Raw genomic sequence first — 20159 nt, 5'->3', positions numbered from 1 at the left:
AAAACTGATTTCCCCCCCCCCCCACCCCCCAGCATTTTAAGCATCCACCTATTAAATAGTTAACTTATTGCAGTTCTTACTTCTGGGCTCTAGATGCTTAGATTTCCGTTCTCAACTGAGAATAAATACTGACTGCATGGTGGAACATGATCCAGCTGGTATACAGTGCAATACGTCCCTATCAAATCTGAATAAAGAGGCTTTTTTTTTTTTAATTTTCTTTTACTTCCTACATCCAAAGTGTAGTCAGAAAAATGCCTCCTAAATCATTCTAGTAGACTGAATGTGCCTGTGTGATTACCAGTGTTTTCATAACACACATACATACATACATACACACACACACACACACACACACACACACACACACACACACCTCATTAAACCACATCTGGCTTTACGAGTCACACATCTGGCAACATATTCATTCCTCCTGCAGGACACTAGAAAACAACACACACTTTTTTACCATCTTTCCTTTATGACACCGCTCTTCTGGAGGTGCTGTAACTCAAGCTGGTGCCGCCACTCTTGTGGGAGATTTTGAGTGTGGTGGCAACTGTCAGGCTTGGCGCCATGGCAACAGGGAAGCTGGAAGTTGTCGCCGCTGCTGCAAAACCAACTGTCGTGGCAATGGAGGGGGCTGGTTCATTCGGGCATCCGTATTGGAGCAGGATGTCAGCGCACTCTTGGCTGCCAGCGATGCGAGCGAGAGCCAGTGCAGTTTGGCCCTGAGCGTCCCGATACCGAACATCACAGCCATACTGACGTCCGTGAGAAGATGGAGAAATGACAATGTTTATATATCATCATGGAATTACCCCAAATTTATAGTGGCTCAATTGTGAAACCTAAGAAATCTGATGCGAATGGACAAAATGCAAGCATGTAGGGAAAAGATCTTCATAGATTTGATTTAAGCAACATTTATAAAATACTCTGAACATTCATAAGCATGAACAATGTGGCCTGTAAACACACAACATACTTCAGAAACACGACAAGAACAAAACACAAAGGCTGAAAACACCCACATTGCATTGCAGGTACAGGCTGAAAATACACCCCAAATTTCGCAAACATGCTGGGAACACAGCACATTTCAGCAAGGTGCTGAAAACACACACCACGCATTAAAGAAACGCACAGAAAACACATGAATATCACGTTTCATTAATGTGCTGAAAACACACACTTTACAGAGAAGCACTGGAAACTATCGCATGACGCATTGCAAAAACACACCGAGAACCCACACAACACACTTTGCAGCAATGCTGCAAATTCCATAACATAATAATGTCTTGCTATTCTTGTTTTTGGTTTTTTACTTATTATGTCCTGGCATTAGTTTGTGACCCAAACTCATTTCATGAGCCTACCGTAGTCAGCTCCCCTTAGAAAATGTTAGAAAATGAACTGAACCTAAGTTTGTTTGTGGTTCATTTTGAAAATGTGACAGAAAAAGAAAAAAGAAAAAGCATCTTCATATGTGCACATCCCCTTTAAATGCCCCTAGACACAACTTCCATAATCCATTATTGTGAGCGAGTGTGTTTCGTCACTGCTGCTGTGTGTTAGCTGAGTTCTCAGGGCCGCTGTACATCTCCCACATTCACAGGCAGTATTTTAACACGTGGCATAAAAGTCCTGTTGGGACTAACACCTGACAGGTCTGTTTGAAATGCTCCCACCAAGGTGTGACTGAGCTTTTACATCACCGTGGACGTCTGCTGAGTCATCTGCTTCAACAGTCTTTGTGAATTACTTAACTTTCTAGAAGGGTAATATTTATTATGCGGTCCTGTTTGCATAACTCAAGATGATGGTGAGACGTCACCCAATATTTTACCCCCAGGCACCTGCTGTCCCCTCACTGAGATATTCCTTCTTTTTTTCTGTGATATGAATCAGCTCCAGCAGTTTTATTGATTCTTATATTCTAACGTGCAAATAAACAGTGAAGGAGGAAAACTCACCCAAACAAGAAGCTGTGTCATCACTACATCAGCCTGCTGACAGGCAGCGTGCAGGGCAGAGGCGGGCAGCCGCAGTGCTAACAGTGACCTGGAGGAGAGCGCCAGGCTGAGAGGGGCATTGATGTCCTCCTTAGAGCAGTGGGCCAACAGGAGCAGCAGCTTGGGGAGGTTGTGTTCCATCACTGCCAAAAGAAGACGTCCGGAGAGGGTGATATCTGGGCCCTCGCTGGGTGTGGGAGGAGGCAGCGGAGCCACAAAGAGTTTCTGCTCATACTTGGCCCTGATCCATAATTCACGCTCCTCTCTGGAAGCAAAAAAACAACAACAGATAGATGATGAGAGAGAAGCTGAATGTGCGCACAGGCAGACAGTTGAGATAGTTACATTTAGGGTCAGGGGCAAGGGAATGCGTTATGTCAATGAAAGTCCTCACAAAGATATAAATAAAAGGATGTGTTTTCTCAGTATGTAGCACAAACAAGAACACACACACACACACACACACACACACACACACACACACACACACACACACACAGTCTGCAAATCCCCTTCCTGTCCCACCTGCATGCAGACTAAAAGAAGACCTAATGGAGAAGGTAGTGGTCCAATTGAACTGTAAATAATTACACACACATATTTAAACAAGTACAATATAAAAAAGAGGCAAAACTGAAAATCCTGGTTCATTCTGCTGACCACTGGTGTATTTGGGCTCCCAAATCATCAAAAAAGTGTTGCATTCATTCCTGAAAGTATATGTGAGCCTTCCAAGTGGATCTAATTTGACAATTTTTAATGTTATTGAATGATCTAAATATACATTCTGTCACTATGTGCTTCATCTGAAGTTTCTGTGTCTTTACCGGGAAGCATCAGGCATTGGTTTACGGTGGCCAAGGGTGCGCGCCTCCCATATACTGTTAACCATGTGGTTGCCTATGGCACTGAGAACCAGCGTGAGCTCTCGTGGCAGATCATCGAGGTCCAGGGATCGAACGCGTGACAGGTGGGTCCCCAAGTTTCTGTGGATCCCAGAACACTCGATGCATATGAGGGCACCCAGGTTCAGACTGGCCCAGGTTGGATCTGGGTGAGGAAGAACAACAAATCAGGCTTCATTTGAAAATAAGTCACGTGCATGTAGTTGACACTTGAAATGAAGGATCAGATGATGGCACATTCTCAAGGTTGCAATGAGAGGAACGAAGTTGTTTTCAGGTACAAAGCGGGAATACTATGAAAGTGAGTCACTGACTTGGAGCGTCGCAGTCAACACAGAAGTTGTTGCCCTTAGCGTTCCGAATCGCCTGCAGAACCACGGCTTCACTCTGGCTGTTCTTGCGGGCCTGTTGAAGTATGGAACGTGCGATCAAAATGACAGAAACTACTCTGTGATATTAACTATGATTCAACTGCTCTTTATTGCAGGAAAAAAATGGGAAAAATCTGTGAAAAATGGCTCTAATCACCATGATGTACTAAACATTTAAAGCTGTAAACAGAGGGGGTGTGGCCCCCTCGTAAAGATCATTCAATAACACTAAAAAAGATATGCATCATGGGATAAAGGTCATCTTTACGAACAATTATTCTCGTGGGATTTATAATTTCTTTTCCAAGAAACCATCCATTTGAATCCACTCAAGAATAGAAAGCACATTTAGTGGGCTGTTAGTGTTACTTCCTTGGCAGCATTAACAGCGTCCAGGCGGAGACGATATCGTTCTTTACTCTTGAGTCGCTATGAAAACACACATCCCTTTAAAACTGATTTACGTTTCAGGAGATGCTGAAATGGCCCCTCTTCTCTTATTGTTCTTAATGAACTACCATGAAATAATTAGACCATACAGTTTGGCTACAGCTGCTGCAACCAGAAGTAAAGTAAATGCATCTCCATTATTACTAAATGCTGATTCGTTTTGCCTTTAAAAATCATTACACACATAGAAACAGAGATCTTTTCCAACACCTGAACTGAAGAATCCCAGGTCATTTCTGCATACCTTGACAGCAGCGGCTGTTTGGGAGTGCAAAATTGATCAGGAAGGTGCAAATTCTCAGTGCACACGTGCACTATTTGTCTTTCGGTGCACCCTACCTTGTTTTTGCTGCTCTCACACAGCTGCAGGCTGGCCAGGATCTGGCTCTCGATGGCTTGGACCCAGGAGTCCCTCTCCTCCACACTCTGGGCTTCAAAGTGCCAAGTCTGACCAGAGCTCGACACGACCAGGAAGTCAAAATTATCCTCATCTGACACACAGAAATGAACAGACAGAAAATATTCTAATCTGCAGAAACAATGCAAATGTTTAACATTATGAACTAAAAGGACAGTTTTAGTAAGCACACATCAGAGTTGCTGAACAAAAACAGAAACTACCCTGCTCAGTTTAGCCTTACAACAAAAATCTAGTGTCCTTTGTTCTGTGACAGCAAAGCAGCTGCAGAGAGAAAACAAGCAACTAGGCTGACACGTACAGACGACCAGTCAGACTTTCAGAAATGCAGCATCAGTATTTACCTGTCTTGCTCACGTTTCTTAAGCTACCAAAGCTTTTCAGTTTCCACATTTTGCGTTTGGCTGCAAGAGAACATGAAAATAACATTGAAAAACCAGGAAGAAGAGAGCAAGTATTAAATATCAGAGGTACTACATAAGTTGTAAAATGTATTCAAGTTTATCTTATTGAGCCTTTCTAGTAATTAACAGCAAAAAGGATCAGAAAATGATTGTTTATTTTTTAACTTTTATTGTCATTTCAATACACAAGTTATTTTGTGTGCTGACGAGTGAATACAGAACTATATTTGGAGCAGTTACCCTCAGCTTGGCCAATGGTTGCATCTCCTTTCTGGTTCATGCTCTTCTTCCTGCGATGCTTCTTCCTGTCTGCCACTGGGGAGGCGGAGCCGACATCTTTGGTGGAGGAAGAGCTAGACACGCCCTCAACTGCAGAGTCTAGTGATGAGATCACGAAGAATTCCAACAAATAATTTTCACAAAGAACAACTAGTGTTATGTCGGATATTGTGCACGTTAGCTTATTTTTCTCACCAACACTTTGGGCGTGGTTAGAAAGTGTTGAAGGACATCGCTGCACACCACGATTACTCCTCAGGAACAGAGCGCCACCAAGTCCTTCCATTTCCTCCACTTGCAGGAGACTACTGGCACTTACAGGAACTGATGGCAAGCAGGTACTTAATATACTCAGTAATAGAGACCAAACATCAAATGTTAAACTGAGCAATTGAGATAGAAAATTAAAAACCAAAACAAAACATCAGTCTGAACACCAAAAAAACCCACACTATTACTTTTTACCTTTATCTTTCAAATGTTCTCATGAAACTTTTAAAAATTGCCTTAGATGCTCTTTTGAATTTCCTTTCATTCTGTTCTTTTTCTGGTACAAAGGCTTGCGTCCCTTTTCAAATTCATTTCAATCATCTATTTATTCCACTTCAAGGTCACATGGTTCTCCCATTTGCCTAATTTAAATGTTTTTGAAATGCAACAGTTAATAAAATCCACAAAGAAAAAGCAGAAATTCAAAATTTGAAAGAGATGCATCTTGATGAGCTGAGGACAAGTTTATGATTCCATTGATAGAAACGAATCATCAGACCCTATTTATCAAAACTACGAAAACTGAGAACAGACACACGTGATGGCATCCTTAGATCACAATGTCAGGTTATCTCTAAATACCCTGAGTTTGTTTTCCTGAGATAATGAGATTTCAAGGTTTTTGAATTTCTGTCTCATCACGATGGGCGGCGCTAAGCCCAGGATGCAGCAATGGTGCCCTTCCAACATGTTGTTAGTATCGTATTTGTAGTTAATCTTTAAAACTCATGACTGAAACATTCTTTTGAATTTCAATCTTTGACAAAAACTGCTATTTCGAAGGTTGCTATCTGCTTGTTGTTGTTGTTACACAACACATAGCGGCATGGAGAGAGCAGAATGGGCGGAGAATGACAGCTGAAAAAATGGCCCAGTAGCAATTAGTCCTACACATTTGATTGTTCTTAAGGAACATTTTGTTGTTCCTAATCTCTCGTGTTCAACATGTGTATTCCCTGACCTAGGCTGACACCCTCAGGTCCTTGCAGATCTTTGACCCGTCCATTGAGCCCGACTGGAGGGCCACAGGTAGGAACAGCACGAGGCGGCCTCTTTCCCGGCACCTTCACCGTCACTCGCAGCAGGTCCATTTCTTTCCCAGGAGCATTCAGCATGTAGTCCTGCGGATCGAAACATCAGCCGTTACCATCAACCAGCAGCTGTCACTGGTGCTCTCTGCAGTTTAAAGCATCAAAGTGCTCTGTCAACACACTGACTCACATTGACGCTGGAGTGGTAGGACAGTATGCCATCGTTGGAAAGCGTGACATACTTCTTCTTCCACTCTTTGTTAAGCGAATTCCCGCTGCGCTTCAGCAAGATGCCCTGATGGAGGTGACAGAAAAGAGGAGTGAAAATGTATTGCTGACACATTCCTGCTGCATGATGAGCTCTGGCTGCCAAAACCACCCACCATCTATTCATCAAACCAATATGGAGGATCACAATTCTTCATCACTCCACACGATGACACCGCCTTCACACATTTAATTTCAAGGGACTGCTGGTGGGATGTCCTCACAGAGGGTCATTAGATAACTCAAATATGCTGCTACATCAAGTGAAAATCAATGTCTTACCTGTTTAATGGGAATGAAGCGTCCGCTGCCCACATCTCCTTTGTAGTCTGCACTTCGTCTGTTTGAGTCACTGCCTCTCCGGCCCTGAACGACGTACGAGGAGAGCAGTAATGGGGATGAGTCACTACAGGTTATCTACAAGTCTGACTTCACCGATTTATCATTCATCAAAATAAGAGTTTTTACAGTAGCTTTCTTATATTAATGCAGCACCAATCTGTATTTTTATTTTGAGGAATCAAATGACCATGAGCCATGTGAAAGGGTTGTCACTGGCTCGAAAGATCCAGTAGATTGATACAAGCAGACTCTGACAGGACAGGAGAAGTTAAAATCAGAGTGGATATCCCACTTAAACTCACCATATGGCTGAAAACCTATCAGAGTGGCTCCATGTCTGCTGGATGGTTAAACCTATTAGTTTTTATGACATGAGGTTGTGCTTGGTTAGAGTTTTGCTGCAGATGATACTCAAAGTACAGCACTTTATAGCATGAGTGGTCGAAATGACCTCGGCTTTTGACCACCAAAATCTTTTCAGCTCATCTCTGAGTACAAGTGGACGTTTGTGCCGAAGTCCCTCAAGGAGTTCCTGAGATAGTCTGTTGACAGAAAATTGGGACCGTCCAACAATGGCTGACACCAGCTCGGAGGTATCACAGCAAGGTGTCGGGTCACCATGAGCCACCAGTACACCTTCATGCATCTCAGCATAGATTCCACGAATCTCTGGATCTGGACCATTCTTCCCAAAAAATATTCCATCATTTGATGAACACTGTCCAACACTTGTGTCCTCCACAGGTGTTCATTTGAGTCCAAGGCCATGACATGTGATTCATCTCATTTTCATGCTCATCATACTGGTCCAGATCAAACCTTCTGTCAGCCTCTCCAGTTTTGATACTTTTTTCTGACATGTGGCACCAGTTTCTTTCATTACGATAAAATACAAATTCTAACAAATCGATGTCACTTGCTACAACACAACATACAGAGATGTGACCGACTACAACAGTGGTAGGTCGAAGGATGGGATCATTCATCGTTTGATCTTGTACAGTGTCACCTGTCCATTGGTCTCGCTCAAAGTCTGGCAAGGCTATGAAATTTCTTTCTGTCAGGTAAATTTCACACTGTGTCTACAGCCCTGCAATGTTCTTCCTAGTGAAAGTAAAAGGTTCCATGACAACAGCCCCCCTCCCTCCATTATTTGAGCAGTATTCACCGCAAATCTGGAGGTGCGTCTTCGGGTGGCACTGCGGACTGATCCAGGAGTGGCGCTCTCCTGTTTCTCTCCTCTTGCTGCCCTGCCAATCTCCTTATGACTTATCACGGGGGTGGAGGGAAGTGATGAGGAGTAGTCACTGCTCTGACCACCGTTACTGGCCTGAAGAGGAGTGGGGAGGGGTTGGCAGTGGGGTTTGAAGAGGGAAATAACTGAGGTTGTTACAACAGCAAGCAACTGAAATTAAAATTAATCTTTTCCAAGAATGTAACTGGTGTTTGTTGTAATTACCAAATGTGTTTACTGGTAGGTGATAAGATCCCCTACTTATCTCTTGGGGGCTTTCTTTTTTGTTTCAGACTCTCTGTACTATAATTTCATTGTTTAAATATCTGTGAATATCACTGCAGCTCCAACAATGACACAGGCAGTTAACCAGCTGGGGGGCGACATTGTTGGCTGCTCCTTTTTGCTGTTAGTCCCTTTGTATGCAGGACAAATGCTGCACTTGTGTGCGAGAGCTGCAGATGTCTCAGCAGGTGTTGAAATAACAGGAACCAGCAGCAGTGTCTGGTGGGATTCAGTGAGTAGAAACTTGTTTTTAGTTCACTAGCCTCAGTTTTCTGAGGAAAATATAAACTTATTGGTGCTGTAAGTTCTCTCAAATGATGGGAATAAAGCTATAAGATAACAAGCGCCTGGATTAATGGTGCCAAAAACACCTATAAAAGTTAATAGCCTAAATCTAATTTTTGGCATATCTCGATTCTATACCGATTGGTTGTAGGCAGATTTTTGCAAATCTGATCCGAACCAGATTTCAAAGTGGTTTGAATTCTGGTTCAAATCACATTTCTACAGATGTGTCTCAGTCTAGACACTAAAATAGGATCTCGAGGTGTCTTTTGAATTATTCTCCCAACCCGTTTTGCCATGGAGAGAAGCCACCTTGAGTTTGTGTCTTGTAAATAGTTTGACGATGTCTTGAGGCAACAAATCTGATCTCGTCACTTGCAATTAACAATGTGAACAGAAAAGCATCCAATTTGAGTGCAATCTGATTTGCTCACACTCTCTGAACAAGGCATCAGGCTGCATTTTTACAACGGAAGCCAATGCACAAAAACGTTATCTTATATTCATAGTTCTCATTTCTTTATGCAAAAACGAGCAGAGACTTCATATTTAAGCTCAACTTGAGCTAAAAATATGAGAGTTGATGATATTTCACAGTGTAGAACTGATGGTCTGTAACAGTTTTACCTGTCCTGGAAAGACGCCGGACACTGGGGTTGATCCTCCGGAGTGACTGGGAGAGTTGGGAAGTGATTTACAGGAAGCGAGTAAAGCAGCTTGCTTCTTGGCTGCCATGATCTTCTGAGCAGCTGTGGAACCAAAATGAAATGTTAGTTTAAGAATAGACATAAACTTCATGAAATTATGAGTTCTGTTGCTGCAGTTTTTTTTCTCCTCTGGCTCTGACAGGAGCGCACGTACCGTCAGTGAAGACTCTGTTCACGTTGAGGCCGTATGTCGCACACGTTTCATAGTATGTGCAACGCCGCACGTCTGAGCAGAGCTGTCGGGCCCTGGCATCATCGATGACTCTGGGATTGTTGCTGCTGATCTTATCTAGGAAAAACAAACACATTCAGGCTTGGGTTATTTTTACTAAATGTGATTCCTCAAAGATATGTTCTGTGTGCTCAAAGATCTTATTTTTCTTCCATGTTGCAAACAAATGCGTTTCTATCACTGAGAGCCAGCATTATTTTCTTCTTTGTTAAGATGATCTAACTCTCGCACAGGTGCAGAATCAAAAATCTGATTAACAGTCACTGTACAGGTGTTCCTCGTGACAACAGCCAATCACAGGTCACAGTTCCTCCAGATACATCACATCACAAAGCCACAGATGTCACATTTCGACACGTGCAAGCTGCCATGTTGGTTCCAGTAGTCTGACACCAGAGCCAATCAACCACACAGCCACAGGGGATGGGTCACAATACCAGTTCAATTTCAGGACAATCACCGGCTGAATCTGTGTGACCCGCTTAGACCAGGCACACGGCTGCTGGTGGTTAAACAACTGAAGACGCCGCACAAACAGTTTGTAGAAGCCCCACAGAGACCTGACTGCTGTCCTGTGTATGAACAGACTCCATATTTGATTGGATGGTGCTCGTTGGAGGCTGTTCTTCTCATCGCTGTATTGTGCAGATGGTAGACAATGTGTCTGGTGTTGGCAAGCTCTTGGTTGATTGTGAATGCCCGTGGATAGTTGTGGCGGAGATACGAAGGAGTGATGTATGATGTCATAAACGTCCAAGACAGCTGCAGCTTTTCACGGGAACGTAGATGCAGCTGGATACGAGGATGAGGTTCATCAACGCCGTAACAATGCTCGGCCTCATGTCTCTAGGTTGTGCACACAGTTTCTGTAAGCATCTGTTCTCCAGCGGCTCCCTGTCGACAGGTACATTCCGTAATGTCGGGTATGTCGACGTGTTCCCGTCCCCGGGAATAACTGTGAACGCTGCACCACTCCTGTGTGTGTGGGGGGGGGGGGGGGGGTTGAGCCACTAACAATATTCTTATTCATCCTATGTGAAGGAAATGCTCTGATCTGCCAAATGTAAATGTAGAATTGTAGAATTGTAAATGCTTGTTTGACATATTGTTTTGTGACAGCGTCTGCATTTTGAATGTTCTCAATTTCCTGTGCCTGCATTTTTTGATTAAAACCTAAGTAGATAAGATGTTTATGAATCTTGAGTGTTTGAGGATTTTTTTTTTTCGTAAAAATTTGATTAGATTTCATTGCTCCCCTAGGAGGATCAGCAGCACTCAAATTCAAATGAGTCCCACTTTTACCACCTGCAACACTGAAATGAAGTACACATTTATGCACAAATAAATATCAAACAAAAGAACTCGCAAGTGTGAGTTTGAATCCAAACACGGGTATCTTATGTCTCACCCTGTGTGCCCACAACAACGAAAGGGATCTCGGTGACAGGCCGGTGGACAGCAAGCTGGTGGTAGATTTTGTAAACTTCCTGGAAACTGGCCTCATTTTCCAAACTGAAGACCAAGATAACCGCATCCACCCAACACGCAAACTGAACAGAAGGTAGGGGAAAAAAGCACGGCTCTCAAAATACACAAGGGAGGGCTAATAGTAACGACTAATTTACACAATGTTTAATTAGTTGTCCGCATTATTGAAGTTGAGGTCAGTTCCCAACCCACCTGAGCGCCTGGGAGTTCTGTCTCCTCTCTGATGATCAACAGGTGGCTCTGGCCGTCAACCAGGACATCCTTAATGTACTGGCGTCCTGGAAAATACAGCCAGTCTTACGTGTTATAGCGTGACAAGGACACGTGATGACTGTATATTTAGATCCAACTAAGTCACACCAATGAGGCAGCGTGTACAAAATGTCAGCTGGACACCTGAATGGACTTTAGCTGGCAGCTAATATTCTTATTCTTGGCAATTATGTATGAGGAGGAAAAAATGTCCGCTGTGACATGGACACATTAAACCAACCCTCAGCATTCTCCAGCGGCAGGTAACTTCCTGTCAAGTGTCTGTGGACCAGAGCAGACTTCCCACTGCACAGTCCTCCCAAAACACCCTGACGAACACACACACACACACACACACACACACACACACACACACACACACACACACACACACACACACACAGAAAGTGTCAACTCAGCGCTCAATTTTTTTACACGGTTCGTAGAAGCGGTATCTTTCTGCTTACCAGGTGAAGCTCTTGTACAGTTTGACTGATGGTCCATTCTCGACTGTTGGTGCAAGCAGCTGAATCAGACAGAAAAGTTAGGAATGAATAAGAAAACAAAACCAAAAAAGTGGGCTCTTACCGTAATGATTTGATGTCGCGGTAAACTGTTTGCAAGGGGAAAAACTACAGCTATAAATGAGGCAAATGTTGAAAAGTGTTTTTGTGGCGATAACAGTCGAGCTTCATGCCCCGGTTTGTTCCTCTGCCATCAAGAGGGGCGGAGCCACGGGTGTCGTGACGACACAAAAACTCACTGACGGTCATTCTGAAAGTCACTTCGACCCCGTGACCCTAGACTTAAAACTCAGACACATTTCTTGCATTTTTTGTAAGATATGTAATGTCACTATATAATTAAAGTAATAACCATCAGATTTTTATGACAAGTAAGTACGTTGATTTTTAGAATAAAAAAACAACAACAGAAACAATGACTGACTGTGACAATCTTGGTCCAAGTAGTACAAACTGAGCAAGGAACTGCATCTTTGTTTGGCTGAGGAAGAGGAGAGAAACCTCCTGGGCTTTTCAAAGATGATGATATTTTGTCCAGAGAAAATAAGGAGCTTAGTACTGCGATGTGTAATCACAAAACATTACAAAGTGAAGTCTCAGCCACCTCTGAAATGGATCCAGAAAGATAACAATATCCTCCATCCCCTCCCATCTAACTGCGAGAATAAAAGAGAAAACAATTTTCTAATATGTCAGACTGTTTTCTCAAGTGTGTCACTCTTGTAGGCTCCGGCTCACTGAAAATGAGAGTAGCAGCTTATAAAACTCCCAAACTGCCTCTTATTTACATGATTGACCGTACAAACCTGCAAAATAGTCCCAAACCAGTCTCATTCACCGCTATTTCATTCTTGATCTGGTGATCTTCATCTCGGTTACAGCGAAAATTGTTGGACTCATGAGGCTTTTTTTTTTTTCTTGCGAGAGAAGTAAGAAAAAAAGAAGAAAAAAAAAAAGCCTCATGACTTCAAGTAAGTCTTCATTGAATGTGGGAACAAATGAATTGCTTTTTATAACTAAGCAATCAATAGCGAGACTTAAGTCAATTTTATGAGCAACTTTTTTTTAATGTCAGATAAAAAGGAAATGGCTTTTAAAGAACAGATGAAAGACAAGCGCTGTTAAATGACTCGTCTGCTGACAGAACGCGATCGTTAAGTTGATGTAAATTTGTGAAATTAAAAAAAAAACATCTTTTTTTATTTAAATCAAGAGCAAGAAAAGGTTGTATATTTAAAAAAAAACAGCTCAAAGAAGTCAATATCATAATTACACTTTATGGAAGGTTTAAAACCTTAAATTTTACATTGTTAGCTTCAGGTTTTGTTTTTATTCACAAGGCTGTTCCCCCGCCACAAAATCAATCCAAGTGTCATGGTGACCAAGGGTTGTATTATCCATAATGTATCCACAGTAGTTTTCTGAGCAATGTTTTATCAGATTTAATGCTGATGAGACTCAGATTCATAGCGGTGGTCCAGACATCAAGGTTAGTTACATTTGTTCCTGTATTTATGAGTCAGTGTGTGGGTGTTACAGCACTGCAGCAACTGAAAGAATTTATTCATTTGACTTCATCATATCTCACTCTTTAATTTTAAAATCTTTGATAATATATCTAGCCAACCTTTTAAGGAAAAAAATACACTGACCCTGACAGATAAAACGTTTCTCTAGAAAAAAAGATGAAAGGTCCTTCAAGTGGGATGAAATAACCTATGCAAGTTTCAAGGATGTGTCAGTATTTTTGAAAGGGGGAATAATGAATAAAGTTCTACACCGGATGATATTCAAACACTGATGAGCCTTAATATCATCGCCAGCCACTCTGGAGTCGACGGGTCCAGTTACGGCGGGCGGAGCCCCCGTGTCAGACGCTGCTCTGGGGATTCTAACTTTAAACCCCGACGACTCTCTCCCATCCCCATCTTTGGGCAATCCCCACACCCACACTCCCCCTGCATCAACATCGTCACACCACAGACCAAATAGCATCTCTCATGGCTTGCTGTTGCCATGGCAACTCCATTTTCCAGAAGCCTCCAGCCCAGGTCTCTATACAATAAATGGTCTCATGGATACAGCGACGTGTGTGAGAGGCAGAGAGAGAGAGAGAGAGAGAGAGAGAGAGAGAGAGAGAGAGAGAGAGAGAGAGAGAGAGAGAGAGAGAGAGAATGCCCACCTGTGCGCATATGAGGCTGAAAATAGTGCGCAGATGGCTCTCTTACATCAGCGTTACCAGAATTGAATTAATGTTTATCTTTCATTAGAATACTGATGATATGCTGAAATTACAGGTTCAGTGTGGACGACGCCCCCCGCAAACACTAAATATATTGTAGACGAATGAATAGGCTCCATTTGAAGGCTGATTAACTCGACGCACAGAGCAGGAAGTAGCAGGTTCGCCGTCTCCTCGCTCCTCTGATGAACACAGCTCTGTGTATCCCCAATCTTAATTATACATGTCCCACTTACTCCTGACGAATTATTCAGGGCTTACTCTGATCCCACACTCTCTGTCATGGATGATTTTCTTTAGAATATTTTAGTAAAGACCAAAGATTGAATGTGTGTTTCCTTTATTTCCAACTGAAGACTTTCAATATTGATGTGTTTTCTTAGTTTTTGACAAGACTGAACTACATTCCTGTTGGTTTGATTGACAGGCTTTGGGGGATTCCTCCAAAACATCCCCAGAACTAGAGACACATCATCACACACTGCACTATTCACCCACAGTGACGCTTTTAAATGGTGTTCAGCGACTCACACACCAGCAGTTTACTGTAAATCTCAAATCTTCAACATGAATGAAAGTTGTGTCTGTCACCATTCGGCCAGTCACGTTTGCGGCTCCTGCAGTGCTTTTTTTTCTTTCTTTTATATTTCTTTATGGCTCACTAATATTCCATTACCTTAATTAACATATGCAGTTTTTCTTTTCAGGGATGATTATTTATACTCACAGTTTTATAGCTCATCTATTAATCATTATAGGGCTGCAATTATTTATGAATGTCTATCACATTTCCCCCAAAACCCAGTTGAAGTCTTCATTTTGTACTTTTTTGTCAAAACATCAATTCAATAGTCAAAACTACTATCAACATGACAAAAAGAGCAGCAGATGCGAGAAGCTGCGACCATGTTCTTTTAGAATGAACGTTTAATTGAAATGAGTTAATTTCAATTTTCTGTTTGTCAGCCTATTCATTTTTGATTAGTCATTTCAGCTCTAAAGAGTTACGGTTTACCCATTCGTGCTATTGCAAAACATGATTTCCACGAGGACGAATAACTGCATAAAGGCTTCCAATGTGCACTTCATTAGGAAAACCATCCACAAATCTGCAGCTACAAATGATGAAATATCTGCGTATGAAATCTCTCCATTTAATAGCTGTAGATGAGACTGGACCAACAAGTGTAGTTATTTTATCATGTAGCTCTCACAAGAAGTACACCAGCTTCTCAGGACAGTAATGAAACCAAAGAGGAAAGAAAGGTTAGGAGATGAAAGGCTGGAGTTTGAATGTTTCTTGGCCCTAATAAGAGTTCTAAACCCTAGCAATAAGTTAGCATTTTTAAATATGTGGTTCCCTTCAGTCAAAGTCACTGGGTTTCCTGTTAAATGCCCGAAAAGTGTGTGGTTGTCACAAGCTGAGACTATTTTAACATTTTGTTCTACAGCATTAATTATTTGTTCAAAAAAATTGATGTATCTTGTAATCTAGCGGTGGCTAGCAACAAGACGACAGACATCATCGTGTGGAAAAGAGAACAGCAAGAGGCTGAGGTAACGATGAAAATTTGTCTGTGACGTTTGCTCAGTGTCATGTTGGCTTTCTACTTCGAACGATTGCGTTTATGTTTCAAAATCAACCAACATTTTGTTCAATTGTGAAGATTTCATTGCTGAACAAAACATAAAAGTAACTTGTTAGCTGCAAAGGTAATTTGTTTTTAGCAATAAACCAAACTCCAGGGTTGAAATCCCATTAGCTTTTGATAACTTTTGCGTTGACCAATCAAAATACATGATTCTGGAACATTCTACTGACACATTACCCCGGACCACAACCACTTACCAGCTCCACCAAGTGCTGTTTATTTCTTGGTCTGTTAGCAGGACTAAGTAAAACTAGATGGACCATTAAAATTTAAGGCAGATCCCTGTAACATATTTTTGCAGCGCAGCTTTAAAATCAAATAGGCATTAAAGTACTCCCAATTTATTTACAGATAATATTATTTAGTAATGTTCGCACATAACTGTCACATTCCGTTATCAAGAAATTCACTTTTGCAACTGTGTGTTGACCGAAAAATACATGGAATATTCAGGGATGAGTTTTAGTGACTTAAATTAATCCAACCAGAGCATAAACAGGGGAGTATATTTGGTTTGAGGGCCACACGACTACAGAGGAGTCTTGATAATAGGCAATAGACAGATTCTGCCGTGTCATCTAATGATCATGGAGAAGCAGTTTTGTGTGAATGATTCAGCTCGTTCAGGTTTGCTTCTCTGGAAGGAGGAGTCCCACTCTATGAAACTGATGTAGTGGACCAATTATTACAGTAAAGTGTGTGTTTTAAGTCCTGAAAGTGTGTGATAATTCTCTGCCACATGGTAATGTTCTCGCTGTGTGTGCTGCAGATGCATGAACTCACCTTCCTCCTCACTGGAGCCCCTCTCCACAGCTGGATAAAGGGGTGATGCAGTGTTAGCCGTGGGAGGCACAGATGTACTTTTGGTGAAAATCCCACTAATGAACTTGAGCATCTTGCTGTCACGGGCAGGAGCTCTCTGGATCGTTCCTCCTTGGCACTCCTTCCCCTTCTTCGGGTCCTCCGAAGGGGAATGTAGGTCGCTGTTGTCCAGGGTACGACTTGTACCTTTTCTCTGAGGCCTTGTCATATCAGTGGAAGGAGGTGCAGGCAAGGAAACTGACACTGTCTTAAATCTCTCCCCCTGCGGGCTGTCCCTGGCCATTATGCCTGAATAACCTCCACTGACGGGAGCTCCAGGACGAATGAGCGTGCCCCTGCCATCGCTGTCGGCCCAGGAGGCTCTGTAAGGCCCCAGAGTTGTAGCTGCCATTAAGGGGGACTGGTCCCCAAAACGATTATCCCTCCGGTCCAAAGTCTTAGCAGAGTGGTACAAGCTTGTGTTGGCCTCTCTAAGGTCCCTCCAGCATGCAGAGTTTGCCCCTGCATGTGACCTCATTAGTACTTCGGGGCGCTGGCTGACCTGTGGTGAGACGGAAAAGGGGAGGCTGCAACGTGAGCGACTGCTTAACTCTGCTCCATTTTCACCCTTCAGGAAGAGCATGGGGGGCTCTCGGTAGAGCTCCGTCTTAGGGCGCAAGGCCTCTGAGCGAGGTCCCTCTCTGCGCACAGTTGCCTCAAAGCTTGTTCCCCCATACACTTTCACCATTTGCTTTGCAGGCGGATGTATAAAAGAAGTGTCTTTGCTTTTGCCATCGATGTCTCTCTGGTGTGCAGGAGCTTCCCTCTGCTCAGTCGTCCCTTGATTCTCATTCTGGCTGCCATACTTGACCTGTTCCACTTCTTCCACTTGTGTATTTTCTTTATCCGCCACCTGTGCACACACACTTCCCTCCTCCTTCTTAGCAGCATCTCTCACCTCCTCCTTCCTCTCAGGGCTCCCTTCCCCCTCTGGAAGAGGCTCTCTCTCCACCTGGTCCTCTGCTACATCCTCTGGCACAGCCTCAACCTTCACCAGAGTCAGGGAGATGAGGTAGGTGGTGCGTTTCTGTGGGTTGCCTGCTTTGCTCATTGGGACAGCAGAACTCAGCACAGTGGCACCTGCTCTGTGACCTAGCCAGACATGAAAACTTCAGTCATGGCAACCTGGACGAGACTGAAGGAGAAGAGCAGGAAGATCAAGATCAGACAGACCTCTGATCAAACCTTACGTCAGACTTGTCTGTCTCACGTGTGGACTTGACAAGAATCTGTCTTTCTTTTGATAGAAACATGAAGATTAAGTTAAGAAAAGAGGTTGCACATCTTAAGAATATTTAAATGTCTGAGGCAGTGGTGAAACAAGTCTAGACTGTTTTTTATGCCTCCATTAGTCCTCCTCAATGCACACGGTTACTACTGGTCTCTACTACGTATCCATTCACAAGCCTTTCCTCTCTGGCTTCGCTTCCCTTCTTAAACTGTTCAAATGTGACAAGGAGGTGCACAGATCGCTTTGAGAGGTGATAAATCTCTTCAGTGCTGATGCCTAAGCCTGGAATTATGCAACAGTCGATACATTTGGTTCATCCATTCCTTGACTAGGACTGAAATGAACACTGGCTGAATGATGCCACCTTACTACAGCATGTTTTTGGCTTTTGCTCACATCGTACCTTGGTTTTTTTCCTGAAGATCATCCATTGCACAGTTCCTTGTACATCTGATCAGTGTACAAATGAAGAATTTCTCTTGCGATCAGATTATATCAAATGGAACATCACACAAGGCAGACAAAAAAAAAGAAGAGGAGCAGATCGGTAGAAGAGAAAAAAACGGTGAAAAGGGAACAGGCTGGAAAAAACATCAAAATGGAAATCATTCACTTGTCACGAAGCGTCTGGCAGCTGGAGCCTCCATTTGACAATGTCATGCATAAAATTATGTAGTCACAGTGTGAGGGGCAGTGAGAGAGGCGGAAAAACATCTGTAAATGTCTCCAGTAAATCGAGAAAAAGAGATGAAATATCCTGATTACAATGCTTCCTTGTGCCTGTATCCCTCCTCTGGAGAACAGCTCCTCTCGGTCACTGCATCCTCTCCTCCGAGTGCCTCATCCAATTAGCAAGTCAATAAAATGTGTCTGTGAGGCAGAGGAAGCCCACCAGCGCACCACAGCCCCTCCTCCTTTTTTTTCCTTGCCTCCTTTGCCTTGCAGCCCTCCCCCCCCCCACCACCACCACCACCTCTTTAGCCCGCTGTTAGCCCGCCATACAACCAGCTCCACTCTGGATCCTGCTCTGGCAGCCAGGCAGGGGATGAGAGGCTTGCGGTGAGGTGGCGGTGGTCCTTGCCCACGTTCATCAGATTTATCTGTGCCGACACTACAAAAGAGACAGGAGGGAGGAGGAAAAAATTCCAGCTCTGCTCCTGTCGCTGCATCTGCTCTGTCTCCAGCTCTCTCTCTCTCTCTCTCTCTCTCGCTCTCTCTCTCCAAAGCAATTTATGGGCAGCTCCTGCTCCCACAGTCTTCCCCCTCCGAGTGTGTGAGGATGCACATGAAGGAAAAACTGACGATGGATGATTGTAATAAGAAATTAAAGAGAAAAAAACATATTTAAAAAAAAAAGTCTTATCAGTCTAATTAGAAGTGAGAGGAAATGAATGATGCAGAATAGTAGAAGAGAGAAAAGAAGGGTGGGGAACATTTGAAAAAAAAAAGCACCGTCTTGGAAATAAAACCTGCACACAACAGTTTATAACGCAACATATCTCCCTCTTCTCTCCTCCGCTTGCCTCGTCAAGACTCCAACTACAGCACTACACACAAATATGAGTTGTCATTAATATCTACTTTGGAATATTCATATTTTGTGCAAGTTAATGTTTCACATAACACACAATTAAAGTCCAGGCCCAATGTTATCATGGTTCAATCCAAGATTTTATTTGTGTATTAATTTATTCTAGATTTATTCTTTAATGAGGTAAATCAACTTTTTGTGGACAAAGATTAGATTTTTATTTTCATCAGTTGATTTGATTTTATTGTGCAGGTACATGATTACAACACGCTGAATACATCTTTCGCACCATGGATTTGTGCTCGGTTTACATTTCTCATTTATTTAGAATTTATATCAAAGGACAGAACTGCTGGGCAGACGATTCCGGTAAATAAGCCATCAACTGTCTTTCTGTGAGTTACATGAAGAGGTTCCACTCACGTCTGGTAACTGGAGCGAGCAGCTTAGTTAAGCGTCAACACTGGGAAAAAATACAGACCAGAGAATTGAAGAAGCTCTCACTGACGTCTCAGCAGAGCAAATTAGTGTTATTTCTCAAAATGTCAAATTGTTCCTTTAATTTATTAGCAGCCTTGAGGATGGGGAAGGTCTCTTGTGCAGGAATGTCTGCCATAGACTGGCCAATTTAAATCATTTGCTGTCCAATTTCATGTTCGAATGTACGGATGGGACAATTTTAGCCTAAAAAAAAAAAAAGAAGAAGGATTAATTAGATTCCAATTTTTTAATTGTGACTTTAGTGGTGAGCTCAAATAATTTAAAAGGGGAAAATCTGATTTTTTTCCTAACATTTTTAAAAATGGGAGGACCAATACAAAATAGTTAGCATGAAGGTTGTATGAAGAGTCTCCTCCAGAGCCACAGCAAAGCTTTCAAG

The 20159-nt window shown here is 42.7% G+C and overlaps 1 protein-coding gene across 2 annotated transcripts; it reads right to left on the bottom strand.

Moving 5' to 3' along the window:
• Positions 1-37: 37 nt before the first annotated feature.
• Positions 38-19367, bottom strand: LOC147267923 (arf-GAP with GTPase, ANK repeat and PH domain-containing protein 1-like). 2 transcript variants are annotated; one of them, XM_086199048.1, is made up of 20 exons: positions 18152-19366; positions 16440-17652; positions 11706-11764; positions 11480-11567; positions 11179-11264; positions 10907-11048; positions 9421-9555; positions 9187-9308; positions 7924-8085; positions 6696-6779; positions 6337-6441; positions 6077-6236; positions 5041-5169; positions 4807-4944; positions 4507-4566; positions 4084-4235; positions 3238-3328; positions 2846-3068; positions 1980-2283; positions 38-764 (listed from the first exon to the last, which is right to left on the bottom strand). In XM_086199048.1, the coding sequence occupies exons 2-20, from the start codon at positions 17566-17568 to the stop codon at positions 480-482; spliced, it is 3654 nt and encodes a 1217-aa protein (XP_086055174.1). In that variant the 5' UTR covers positions 17569-17652; positions 18152-19366; the 3' UTR covers positions 38-479. The 2 variants fall into 2 exon arrangements, with proteins under 2 accessions (XP_086055174.1, XP_086055175.1); XM_086199049.1 differs by having other exon boundaries at positions 16440-19367.
• Between the last annotated feature and the right edge of the window lie 792 nt (positions 19368-20159).

This window comes from Aulostomus chinensis, chromosome 3, assembly GCF_037954235.1.
Source record: "Aulostomus chinensis isolate RoL2024-O1b breed Wild chromosome 3, RoL_Achi_v1.0, whole genome shotgun sequence".
Taxonomy (NCBI): domain Eukaryota; kingdom Metazoa; phylum Chordata; class Actinopteri; order Syngnathiformes; family Aulostomidae; genus Aulostomus; species Aulostomus chinensis.
Note: the sequence above shows the minus strand (reverse complement) of the source record. Positions and strands in the feature narration are given on the sequence as shown.

What these genes read in the sequence shown, in the direction of transcription:
- LOC147267923 (XM_086199049.1), bottom strand. Translation starts at nt 17,568, where the DNA reads ATGAGCAAAGCAGGCAACCCACAGAAACGCACCACCTACCTCATCTCC. An exon ending in CGTTGTTGTGGGCACACAGG is followed by an intron (nt 9,556 to 10,906) that starts GTGAGACATAAG and finishes TGTTTTTCCTAG; the next exon opens with ATAAGATCAGCAGCAACAAT. An exon ending in CCAATGCCTGATGCTTCCCG is followed by an intron (nt 2,284 to 2,845) that starts GTAAAGACACAG and finishes TTTTGCTTCCAG; the next exon opens with AGAGGAGCGTGAATTATGGA.